Source organism: Leguminivora glycinivorella, chromosome 15 (assembly GCF_023078275.1).
Source record: "Leguminivora glycinivorella isolate SPB_JAAS2020 chromosome 15, LegGlyc_1.1, whole genome shotgun sequence".
NCBI classification, from domain to species: Eukaryota; Metazoa; Arthropoda; class Insecta; order Lepidoptera; family Tortricidae; genus Leguminivora; species Leguminivora glycinivorella.
The window spans coordinates 17,222,047-17,235,655 of NC_062985.1; the positions used below are offsets into that span (position 1 = coordinate 17,222,047).

At 46.4% G+C, this 13,609-nt stretch overlaps 1 protein-coding gene across 1 annotated transcript; it reads left to right on the forward strand.

The window, feature by feature from the left end:
* Positions 1 to 7,148: 7,148 nt before the first annotated feature.
* On the forward strand, positions 7,149 to 13,609 carry LOC125234226. The gene is made up of 3 exons (XM_048140433.1): positions 7,149 to 7,769; positions 9,488 to 9,733; positions 10,724 to 13,609. The coding sequence occupies exons 1-3, from the start codon at positions 7,149 to 7,151 to the stop codon at positions 13,607 to 13,609; spliced, it is 3,753 nt and encodes a 1,250-aa protein (XP_047996390.1).

Sequence of the window (13,609 nt, forward strand, 5' to 3'; positions counted from 1 at the left end):
AGAATCCGGCAGAACACGAGATTCCTAGGCATATCGTGAAACGCCGCCAAATCATGAAATTCCTAAAAGATGGCCAGGCATATCACGATGTGCCTGATAAACAATACGGCAGATCGATTAGAGCAACGCATTCGTCGATATTCCTAGCTCTATAGCGGGCACTTCGTATAATAGTTTCTTTTTTCGTTTTCGTTATTGGTGGCGCTGCGTATGCAGCCGTGCAGTGTATGCTATGGCGGTGTTTGTTTACTGAGTGAAAGATGTCGGCGCCTCGACAAAACGGCCAACATTGTCACCAAAGTTTATCGTGTAGGTATCAACAAGTTATACCTACTTTATTGAATTAAGTTTGTTATTTTGTGATTAACGTCTTGTTTGTTTTTAGTTTTTCTACGATTTTGACAATATTTAGAGATATTTATGTAAAGTGATTTTTATAAACACGTACCTACCTATGACATGGTTGTGATTGAATGTGCCATTTTTAGATTATTAAGAACATTAAGAACTAAACTGATAGATTGAAATATTAAGACTGAATATTTGTTCCTTTTTTTTTTACCCAGGGGGAATCCATTATGGATCCCACTGGCCCGGGAGAAAGCCAGTGGGTATGTCCGACTCCCACGGACTAAACCCCCTGGGGTGTTCCGACGCTCGCTTTTTTGGCAGGGTACTCGGTTGTAGGCTTCCGATACCCCGCCAGCGTTGCCCTTGAGGCCCGTCGTTTCAGACTATTCGATAGCCTACTCCACTGAAGGCACCTCGGAACACTGGAGGGCCTTCCAGCTCGGAACCTCATCAAGCGAGTGATGGGACTCCCGACCCACCACCCGCAGGTTCCCCTTAGGGCGGCAGCATTCTGCCTGCGTAGGCTCTTCGCCGCCTGCCCAGCCTCCTGCGGCGCTGAGGAAGACTATCCGCGTCGTCCTCGCGCAATCGCTCTGCTGCCTCCTTCTACGTCATTACGGTGACACAGAAGGAGGTCGTCACGTTAGAAAGATACAAAAAGTAGCCTATGTCACTCTCTATCCCTTTAACTATCTCCACTTGAAAAATCACGTCAATTCGTCGCTCCGTTTTGCCGTGAAAGACGGACAAACAAACAGACATACACACTTTCCAATTTATAATATTAGTATGGATATAATATATATATCGTTGTCTGAGTCTTAGCTAACCGCTTTGCCCTTGTAATAAGGATTACAAATGTACAGCTAACAGTGTTGCCAATGGTACCCATAACACAAGCCTTTTTGAGCTTAGGTACTCAGTCAATCTGTGTAAGAATGTCCTATGTAATATTTATAAATATATTTAGGGCACGTTTAGTGCTCTGAATTTATTACCTTTAATGTTAACTGGGTAACAATTATTTAATTTGATTTGAGACTCCAGACATATACCTGTCACATCAATTTAACGAATAATTAACAGAAATGTTATGTGTGTAATGTTTATGCTAGAAAGATTTTGTAACTAAAGTCAGTTAGAATTATATTTAACTTCTGAATAATTATTCAAAATTAGTCGCAGTCTGCCCCAATAACTCCTTAACTTCATTATACCAAGCTCTTTGTCAGATTACTAAAGACTCCCACTCTCAAAATTCATGGTTTAACGACAATTCGGGTCGGGAACAAATGAAATAATATATTTATTAGCTTTTAACTTCTACTCAGAACATTAACCCAGTAAAGTAAGTTCAATTTATGTAATGAATTACCAATTTTCTCCATAACAGAGTCGGGACTTTAACAGTTTTACTTTACCCTTTCTGAAGTTCATTCATTACGCAGGCTACACAACTTTTTGCCAAGTGTCGAATATTTTGGAGTGCCAAATGAGAAATCTTCGAGTTTATTTTGCGCACGTTTAAACAAACCGTTTTGTTGGATGTGGCACTTCTGAGTTTATGCCTAGATTAATGTTTTGTCTTATCAAGTGAACACTCGCTTAATCAAAGTGTAAGTAACATTAAAATGTGTATTTGTTTTTTAAAATGTTATTATTTCTTTTGAGAGTCTAAACCCTCAATAGCTGCTATAGAAACCTCTATTTTCATTGAAATTCAACTTTTTTTGTTCCTATAAAAACTTCGGTCCTGATTAGGTAAATTGTATAAATACATAGATTTAACTTCTTCTTCTACTATTTAGCGTTTTCCCGGCCCGTCCGCTTTCCTGCTTAGTCTTCTCCGCTTTACCCGGTCTTCAGCATCCACAGGTGTGAGATTATTCTCTATTTAACTTTTATAACTTATTTTCGGTTATAAGCGCTTATAAAAACGTCATTAAATCGCAAAGGAAATAAAAAAAAACACCCCTAGACTCCATAGTGCAGTTGAAGATGGAATCTTTCAGTAGATATCGCTTTACACCACTCACATTAATATACACAAAGCAAAGGAATGAATGGATTTGCGAGTTTAAACACGGATTGAAGAGGTTGCGTGTTCAAAATATGCTTAGAGCGTATTTTTACCCTTAATATAAAATGCGTGATAGTTAAACAGGCGTGATTGTATGTATGTATGTATGTGATAGTTAAAGCGAGCATTATTTATGTAGGATTTACATTTCATACTAAGAATCGTACCTCCATTTTTAGAGTCATCTATCATAACAATTTACACTGATGATGCCCGCAATTTTTTTTTAAATGTGTATTGACGTGATATCATGATATTAAAATAAAGAAGCATGTCATTTGTTCATAAAAAATAAAATATTTGGGGAAAATATAATTTTGGCCACTTCTAGGCTGCGAAACAGTCAGAAGCAGAACCATTTTATTCTAAGCCTAAAAAGAGCCGTATATTTCAGGGGTACATATTTTTGTATGGGTTTTGTCTGTCTCGGTACATATAATACCGGTCCATGATTAAAGTATATTTTTTAAATTTGTATTTAATATCGCTCGCAGACTTAAGTACTTCATAAATTGTTTCTCAGACGTATATTTTTTAATAATGTTTGTGTGTATACACACACAAACACACATCAACATTATATATAAGTGTACAACACGAGAATCTAAACAATAGGTCTTCCAGACACATCTTTCATCGTTACGTATGAATAATTAACGTACGAGGTTGTTATATTCCAAATTGAAGCTTCCTCTGTTTTCTCTGTTCTTAATTTATGTTGAAGTTTATAATTATATTATAAGTAATTAATTACTTATCACTTAACGTATCTGGCTGATGTTTCTGTTGTCTCTTTTTGCTAATGAGTACTGTCTTAGAAACCGACTTCCTTCACGGCGGATAGGAGTTTCACGCACGTTCGCCCATTATAAACGCTACAAACACACTGAAGTTTTAGACTTGTTGTAAACGATGTAGACAGCCGCACTTCTACGTCTCTTCTGCCAAGATCATCTTGCAGAAACGGTGGTTGTCTGCCGTCTGGCACAGGCTTAAAACAACCTGTTTTTCTGCCAAGGTCATCTTGCAGAAACGAAACGGTGGTTGTCTGCCGTCCGGCACAGGTTAGCCTTAGCGTAATCTAGCCGCAGCAAAACGCGATATGGTTAATGTGAATACTTACATACGTATGAATATTTGAAAATTTTTACGAAAGTTTATAATATCATGGATACCATTTTAGGTAAAATCTCTCGCACTCATCGCATATGCGACAAAGGGCTTCTGTAAAATACATTCAACGTGTCTCCTACCGTGTCTCATGTCGTGTCTATGTGTGTGTCTCCCTGTTAATTGTCACACTTCGGTACGTATAATAACCAAAGACACGATTTAAAACTTAAAAAAATATTTAACCTAGTGGACCGATTTCCATCAAACATAGCTAAGAACACTCCCGACTAAATCAGCTTTCAAACAAAAACAAACTAAATCTAAATCGGTTCATCGGTTCGGGAGCTAAGATGCCACAGATATACACACACACAGACAGACAGATAGACAGACAGACACGTCAAACTTATAATACCAGTCGTTTTTGCGTCGGGGGTTAAAAACGTAGGTATGAAGTAGTGGATGTTCCGATATAGGACAGGCACTGAGTACCCGAAAAATATACCTACTGTCAGCTCGCTTATTTTCCCCAGGGGACCAATTAAAACAAGTTGATTATTTGAGGACTTCCGGTTCGGCTGCCATCTTAGTGGCACGTGTCGCGAATAATTTCTCCTTCTTTTGCTCATTAATGTTGTTTAAAGTGTAATATCGATAGCTTATTATGCAGTACCTAAACTAATGTTATAGCACAGTATAATAAAGAGTACTATCGTACAGTATGGCCACTCCCGCTCCCCGCTGAAAGCGCCGCTCACCCCCTCTCGGTTACCTCACAGTTACCACCTGTCAAAAACGCGAACAGTCGACCTGTCATATCTGACTCATACAAGCATGGTACGCGTTCACCTACACGAGCTTAGACTGTGTGCTAGGAACGCGCCTCTTTCATATATTTGATCGCCAGTGTCCGAGGTGTGGTTATAGTGAGAAGCTGATGAAGAATTAATCTCGAAACGCGTTTAGCCCCTTTTTTGTCATCGACGGCCGATAGTCCACGTGCCCTTGTAAAATCTAGCTATCAATTTACAAGTGCCAACTACCGAACAACGTCGCACTTACCCTGACACTGGCAAAATAGTCCCACCAAATGGGACTGAGGCCATTTTTATATAAAAAAAAAAAAGTTTATTATTTGAACCTCGAATAGGTCTCTAGAACATTAGGGGGATACAAATGGATGATTTTATCAGCAATTCCCGTCAACTTTGTACAATGCCACGTCAGCAAATTTTAATTGATCCTATTTTGTTACCAACATTTAGTAATATAATTCGACTTTCGTAAGATATATACAGGATAATTGTTATAATTAAGAAAATATAGATACTAGAGAACCTTAATGACGAAATAAAACTTAATAAAATCTCAATTCATCAACAAAATCTTGGTAACAAAATAGGAATTAATAAAAACAAATTTAACTTTTCCCTTAATTTTTGTACAAAGTTGACGGGAATTGCTGTTATAGTAGTGGGAACTCTGAACCTTTTTATTGTACATTTCGCAGTATATTTATTTATATTAACTTTAAAAAAAAGTTAAAACGAACTAACCTAACCACAAAATCAAAATTTTGAAAAACCCCCGACCGCGACATAGTAAACCGATTTTCATGAAACATGGCTAAGAACACTCCCGACTAACTCAGCTTTCAGACAAAAAAAACTAAATCTAAATCGATTCATCTGTCCGGGAGCTACGATGTCACAGACAGACACACGCACAGACAAACAGACAGACAGACAGACACGTCAAACTTATAACACCCCGTCGTTTTTGCGTCGGGGGTTAACAAAACTTAACAAATAATAAAAATCCAAGGACTTGTATGTTAGTACAGACTTATATCGAGGTTGTTAGTTATTTAACTTACTTAATATTCTACGGGTAGTTCTACAACTATACTTGTTAGCGACGCGTCGAAATATATGTAAAATAGCATAAGAATTCGATTAAGACTGTATTCGCAATAAAGATTATTTCGTAGGTAGGAAACGGGTAGAACTGCGTTAGTTAAGTTAATTTTGTCAATTCCGATTATTAAGTATGATAATAAGACTCATATGTGATGTATTCGATAGCAGGCAATTCCCATATTCCTTCCTTCCCAAGTCGCGGAAACCGAGTCCAAAGTTCAATCTAAACTCAGACTGTCCATTGGACTACGATTAATAGCCAATAAGCACTAACATGAGAGGCTTAGAGCGAGAAAACCGAACTCTCCTCTGATTGGCTAAAAATATTTCCTTAAAGTTCCGAAATCATTTTCCTTTCACCCGAAAATTGCCTTAGGATTACTCGAATCCAAGCCAATAACTCGATAACTATAAGACATACGAAGATGTAAATAGTTTTAAAACGTAGCTGGGAACTTACGTAACACGATAACCTACATTTCCATAGTAATATTCCGTTATCGATAACAATGGAGCTCAAGGCGAGCCAAGAAACCAGTCTATTGTATGGCCCGGACGGCTAATCACCTCTTCTATTGTGTAAAAACGTAAACAAACGCAGGTGCATTCCACTCGAGGTGAATGACCCTAGTGTCAGGTGCATTGTTACGTAATTTCGAAGCGATAGCCTAATTAGTTTATAAGTAATTAGGATTTGAACGAAAAATGATAGCGTTAAATTCACGTAATCGAGCGCCGTAACGCGTTCGACCAATCACGACGCGCTATCCGTCGCCTATCGGGCGCAATTATTTACCTCTCTATCGCACGGAGCCTCGCGCTCAGCCGAGTCGTGATTGGGCGAATAAATTGAAATGTTTCTTTCCGTGAAGCGTAGGCGCATTCTGAAAAGGGGTATAAAAGGAACGATCGCTCGGTATGGGACATTCGAATTCGACCGGAACAAGAAGAACCAGCAGCCTCCAAGGAAAACCAGCAGCCAGCAGCCTACTACAAGCAGCCTACAGCCAGCAGCCAGCAGCCTACAGCCAGCAGCTAGCAGCCTACAGCCAGCAGCCAGCCACCCTCCACGACGGGTAGCGGCAGCAGCAGAAAACGACAGCATCGCGACGTATCGTCCGTACCGAGCGTTTCGTTAGGATATTAGCTTAGGAGTATTTTTATAACCGCGTTAAAATTAGAGTCGTTGATTATTGTAAATATAAACCATTTGATTTGATTCGTTTTTTAGTTAGTGTATTCCAAAATCATAATCGGTACGGTTGATTGCTGAGGACGACATCGAAGCTCAAGGTACAGGCCCGGGACGAAAGAGTGAGTCGCACGAGCTCCAGCACATTCTCTCCACTTCGAGCCGTCGATAGGAAGCTTTGCGGACGCGGTCTGCAACAGTTTCTGGTCCTTCGAGCCGGATCTTCGTGCGGACTACGGGTCTACAGCGACGTACCTGTCATGAGCGACGACAGGATGGTAAGGACGAGGTCCAGGTCCAACCGAGCTGCGTCAGTGACGAGCGAAGAGGAGAGGCAGCAACTACTCGACGAAGGCGCGTCGGCGGCCCGCGAACGAGAGGCCGCACGCGCAAGCGCTGAGAGGGCGATGGGCGCCGACGCGGCGCGCCCTCCCTCACCTCCTCCGGACCCGCTGGCGTAACGGAAGGGCTTAGCGTCGCCGGCGCGCAACCGATGGGCGCGGCGACAGCTAACAGCACGCTCAGGTATGGATTAACCGTAGAGACACCGAGGTCACCGTCCTACGACACGACATTGCTATGGCGAAGGGATTTAGCCAAGCGGTTACGGCGTCGTTCCAGACCCACGCCGATCCCAGCTAGACATCCCAAGGCTGCCGTCATAGACAGAACTACCGAGAAACGAAAGTCGCTGCAGGAAACTACCAAGGAGGTAAATAAACCAATTATTAAAGCTCAGTCCGTCAGATCACATGCGAGCAGTCGCACTGTGATAGAAGCGCAGCTGTCTCAGGCGGAGCTCGAGGCCAGCGAACGGCTAGCGGAGATATCCCGGAGGGAGTTGCAGCTAGAAGCGGACATGGTACGTAAACGGCTAGACGCCAGAAAACTGCAGATCCGCGCTAATGCGGATAGCGCAGACGAGCACGAATCTGCTGGTAGCGTGCGGAATTCGAATCAAGATCGATTAGACGAATGGCTAGAGAATTCGCGAGACGCGACGTCAAAACCCATTTGTAAGAGGTTAACCGACGAACCTCTACCCAAGTACGAGACTCCGAGACGACCTGCGCAGGCGGAGCGGCATATTCGAGGCCTCTCACCGGACCGCCAGGTATATCGGCGATCGATATCGCCACCGTCGGAGTCGCGTAGGCGATCGATATCGCCACCGGAGCGACGCAGGCGATCGACGACGCCGCCGGCGCGTCGCGAGCGATCGACGTCGCCACAGCTGGACGCGCGTACTCCGCACACGGCGCACACGCGCGCCACCGAAGGTACTGTAGCAGAGTCCATGCTGCACCTGTTCGAGAGGATGCAGATGGCGGCCCGTCCAGCCCCGAAGGATATATTCGAGCTGCCGCATTTCTACGGAGACGTCAGCGAGTGGAAAAGTTTCTACAATACCTACGCAGAGACATCGAAGCGGTATAAGTTTACTGACTACGAGAACGTGGCGCGGCTCAGGATGGCTTTACGCGGGGACGCAAAGACGTGTGTGTCTCACGTGTTATCGACAGCCACCAGACCCGATATGATCGTGAGAATACTGAAAAAGCAGTTTGGACGCAGCGAGGTATTGTTAGACAAGGCGATTGACGACCTGCGAAAGTTGCCGCAGTTGGGGCCTACCGCGAACGACCTCAACACTTTCGCGATAAAAATAATGAACGTGGTATCTACAGTTATGGATATCGATCGAAGGCACTATGCCGATAACCCCATGCTCATCAGAGAGGTTACGGACAGGTTGTCGCCGCATCTTCGAAGCAGATGGTGCGACTACGCGAAGAAACATCGAGACAGCAAGGACCCGGAGATTCTGCAGTTGGCGGATTTCCTCATGGAGGAGAGCGAACAGGAGATGTCCTTCTGTCACGCCCGCGCCGCCCCGAGGCGAGCGCAGGCGCCGTTATCAGTGCCGCACGCGCGCGCAGCCGGCGCTCGCGTGAAAATATCCGCAACGCACAACCCGCCGAGAGCTCCCACAGGACGTCAACACGAGGTGCAGAAAGTGAAAATGAAAAATGAAATGAAAATGAAAATGAAATATTTATTTTTCAAGTAGGCATATTACAATGCGCATATGAACGTCAAATAAAGCTACGCCGGCTCTAACCCTACGCCTCAGCCTCGAGAAGATTTCAGTCCCCCCTCAGTTGGGAGGGGGGTATCCACTATGGGACCGGCAAGAAACTCGGCGGGCAACTTCTTTTCAAAAACATTACATCTTATAATTAACATGCATTAAATAACAACATACAATTTAACATGCAAAAGTATTCATCAAAGAATATGAACAGACTAGGTACTCTATGGAAATCAATTTCAATAAATTATATTATTGCTTAATAATACGTCGTTCTTCTTCAGAGAAAACATATCAAATTGTCATAGAAGAAAAAGATAATATGAATCTCAATATCATTAAATATGTAATTTACCTACACAACATAAAATATAAAATATTTGATGTGCTTTCTTATCTGAACTGTGTCCTCTATACATAATACAATTATTTTAATTGCTATTCGTTTTTTGTAGTTTCTGGTTCGGGCCATGCATGTTTGTCTGTCAAATAGTCCTCGACTCTGTAATAAGCCTTTAACATCAATGATTTACGCGATGATAATGATTGATGTGACGTACGCGACACGTCAAGCCACAACATCCCGTTCGACGACGTGCCTGTTCTGCGGTGGCGGTCACCTGACGCCGGACTGCCGCAAGTTAGCCGCCCAATCCGTGGGCGCTAGATGGGAGTGGGCGAAATTAAATCGTATATGCTATCGCTGTATCGACGCGAAGCATATGAAAACACAATGCAAGGCCAAAGCGTGCGGCGTTGCAGGCTGTCCTCACGTACACCATCGACTGCTTCATGCGGACTCGCCGCAGGAAGTGCGTGAGGATACGGCTATGGTGCTAACACAAGAAATCAGGTCAGTACCTACATCGTCAGCAGTGACGTCATCGGCCGAGCCAGCGGACACGACGGAGCCGCGAGCTGCGGACGACGAGAACGACGCCCGCGTGTACGTGTCGTCAACGCCGGACTACAGCGTGCTGCTAAAGGTACTACCCGTAACCGTATCAGGTCCAAAGGGAACGGCGCATATCTTCGCTTTCCTTGACGATGGATCCACCTTGTCAATGATCGACCAGGACGTCGCGGACGAGATCGGCGCGGTCGGTCAAGACGAGCCGCTATGCATAAGAGGTATTCAGCGGTTGAAACTTAGCTCAGTGACACAGACGGTCAAGGCTAAAGTAAGCCCCGCTCGTGGCGGCTTGACATACGATATATCCCTAAAAACGGTAGACGGACTAGGGATACGCTCGCAGTCATTAAATAAGAAGCGTCTATTGGAATACGAACATCTGGCGGACTTGGGCGACGAGTGCTACACGGGCATGGGCGTGCCGCAGATGTTAATAGGCGGAGACTTCAGTCATCTTATAAACCCGACGGAGGTGAGGCAGGGCGGCGAGGACGAGCCGTGCGCAGTTAAAACCTCGTTAGGATGGGTTTTCTTCGGGCGAATGCCGAGGTATGTACCAAATAACGAGCAGGTCGTGATGCACTGCCACAGTGACGACAGTGATCTCGTGGAGCAGGTCAAGAAACACTGGGCAGTCGAGGCGCTTGGCATAACGGCAAAGGACAACATTCGACCCGACGACCAGCGAGCGATCGATACATTCGAACGAACAGTAAAAAAGGTAGGACAGAGATACGAAGTCGGCCAACTATGGGCTGCCGACGACATAAAGCTGCCACCGAGTTTCAACATGGCGAAGGCGAGATTACGCAATCTAGAAGCCCGCATGTCGAGAGATCCTGACTTCGCCAACGAGTATCAAGCACAGATACACAAGCTTCTGGAAAAGGGGTACGCAGAGCGCATCATGGAACCACCGCAGTCAGATCGGATGTGGTTTCTGCCCCATTTCAGCGTCTACAATTTAAATAAAGGAAAGTATCGCGCTGTATTCGATTGCGCCGCGAAAAGTCAGGGATGTGCATTGAACGATTTCATCCTCGCGGGACCGGATTTACTACAGAGCCTGCTGGGGATACTACTTCGATTCCGTGAGTGGGAATTCGCCGTCACCGCGGACATACAGGAAATGTTCCTTCAAATACAGCTGCGAAGAGAGGATCGGCATAGTCAGCTCTTCATCTGGAGGGGATCGCGGCGTGACGTGACACCGTGGACGTACCAGCTAAACCGGGTATGTTTCGGTAACATCTCTTCTCCTTTTCTCGCACACTCGGTGCGGAATAGGAATGCGACGGACAACAAGGATCGCTATCCGGACGCGGTCTACGATATCCATAATAATCACTACATGGACGATTATGTGGCATCATATGAGACAGAACGGGAACTCATATCAACAGCGACACAGGTGAGACTAGCACACGCGGAGGCTAGCTTTCGGCTGCGCAGCTACGCTAGCAACAGCGAGTTGTTAATGCGAAACATCGATCCGGAGGAGCGAGCGACGGGACCTTCTCATCTCGGAGAAAAGCAACAGACCGTCCTCGGAATGACGTGGGACCCAGAGACGGATACGCTGGGGTACAACACGAAAATGCTACGAGTGCCAGACGACGTGAAAAGGTACGAGCGATCGCCCACTAAAAGGGAACTTTTGAGTGCCGTAATGTCAGTTTACGACCCATTAGGCCTCATAGCGCAGTATATGATAAGCGCTAAGATCATATTCCAACGTGTGTGGACAAAGGGCACGGACTGGGACGAGCGGCTGCCGGCGGAGGAAGCGGAGGACTTTTTCCGATGGCTGAGGGCACTGAGCGACGTGTCCGCGCTGCGAATACCCCGACGATACGCCACGCCCACCGGTGCAGTTAGAAGAGAACTGCATATTTTCAGTGATGCATCGACCGAGGCCTACAGCGCGGCGGCCTATTGGCGAGTATCGAACGACGAGGAGGAAACGCAAGTGAGCTTAGCTATAGCGAAAAGCCGAGTTTGCCCGCTAAAGGTAATGACAGTTCCCAGGCTCGAATTAACCGCAGCAGTCGTCGGCGTGCGGCTGGCGGAGACAATTTTACGCGAGCAGCGTTATCCTGTGACAAAGGTGACGTATTGGACAGATTCCATGGTTGTTCTCGGATGGGTTCGCGATGACGCGCGAAACTATCGTCCGTACGTGTCACACCGACTTGCGGAGATCGCCGAGAAAACAGATAGAGACGCGTGGAGGTATGTACCAACCGCTCAGAACCCCGCAGATCGAGCGACGAGATGTCAACCAGCGCAGAGCGTGCGCATCGAGGACGAGTGGTACGAGGGACCGCGCTTTCTCTATGGACCCGAGACATCATGGCCTAGTCACACATCGAATCGAACAGACGACCTGCCTGAGAGGAAGGCGAGGCCGTCAACCGAGACATCACTGGCGATCATCTCAGCGAAGCCAGACCCTTCGAGCGTACTGCCAGACGTGAGACGGTTTAGCAGTTACGACAGACTGTTGAACGCGACAGCGAACGTCTTGCTATTCATCGAGAAAATGAGAACGAAGAATAAAGCCTTGCAGCTACAAGTCAGACATTTGAGAAAGGCAGAACACATGTGGTTGCAATACAGTCAACGACGAAGCTTTCCCGAAGAGCTTCGAGCCTTAAGCCAGAATAGGCTCATCGATCGCAAATCGCGATTATACGACCTGGCACCCGAGCTAGGCGATGACGGCGTGTTACGCATGAAGACGAGGCTGGGCAGCGCTCCAGTATTGTACACCGCGCTACAACCGATAATACTGGATGGCCGCGAGCCGTTCACCCGTCTACTCATCCTGCGAGCTCACCGACGATCAGCGCACATTCACAACGAAGCAGTAATCAACGAACTGCGACAAGAATATTGGATACTACATCTGCGGCCGACCGTGAAGTCTGTAGCTCGAAACTGCGCGCTATGCACACTACGACGAGCAACACCGAGAGCGCAGCCCTTAGGCGATCTCCCGCCCGAGCGACTACAGGCGTATCAACGTCCCTTCACTCACACCGCACAAGACTACATGGGACCGATGTTCGTCACGATCGGACGGCGCAGAGAAAAACGCTGGGTGTGTCTATACACATGCCTAGTGACGCGCGCTATTCACCTTGAAAGCGTGCACAGTCTTTCAACCGACAGCGCGCTACTATCACTACGAAGATTCGCCGCGAGAAGAGGATGGCCCAGGACGATGTACAGCGATAACGCGACGTGCTTCAGGGCGGCGGCGACGGAACTACGTGAGGCGTACCGGCAATGGCTGCCTGTACTGCAAACTTACGCCACTCAGAACCGAATGGAGTGGAAATTCATCCCACCTGGCAATCCTTCGGCCGGGGGCGCGTGGGAGCGAATGATAAGGACAGTTAAGATAGCGATGTCCTACACTTTCAACGAACGAGCACCGAAACCCGAAGTTTTCGAAACTCTACTCGCCGAGATAGAGAATATCGTCAACCGACGACCACTTACACATGTCAACGTCGATCCAGACTCCGAAGAAAGTTTGACTCCAGCACACTTTCTACTTCTTCATAACGCTAACCTACCGATGATTGGCGTTTACGACGAGAACGAAAAGAAGCAATGGAAGATGGCCCAAGCGCTTGCCGACCACTTTTGGCGGCGCTGGACCAAAGAGTACTTTCCTCTACTGGCACCGAGGAAGTCGTCCCACGACGGAGGGCGGCAACTTCAACCAGGCGATGTGGTCATCGTCGCTGAACCCAATGGTCCACGCAGCGTGTGGCCCCGAGGCGTCGTCGAGACTACCTACCCGGGACCCGATGGACGGGTCCGCTCCGCTGACATCAGAACGAGACACGGGACGCTACGCAGGCCCAGCTGCAGGCTGGCGGTCATCGCGTCGCAACCCATGCACCAGGAGTCTTCGACTGCGGGGACAAAATGTTAG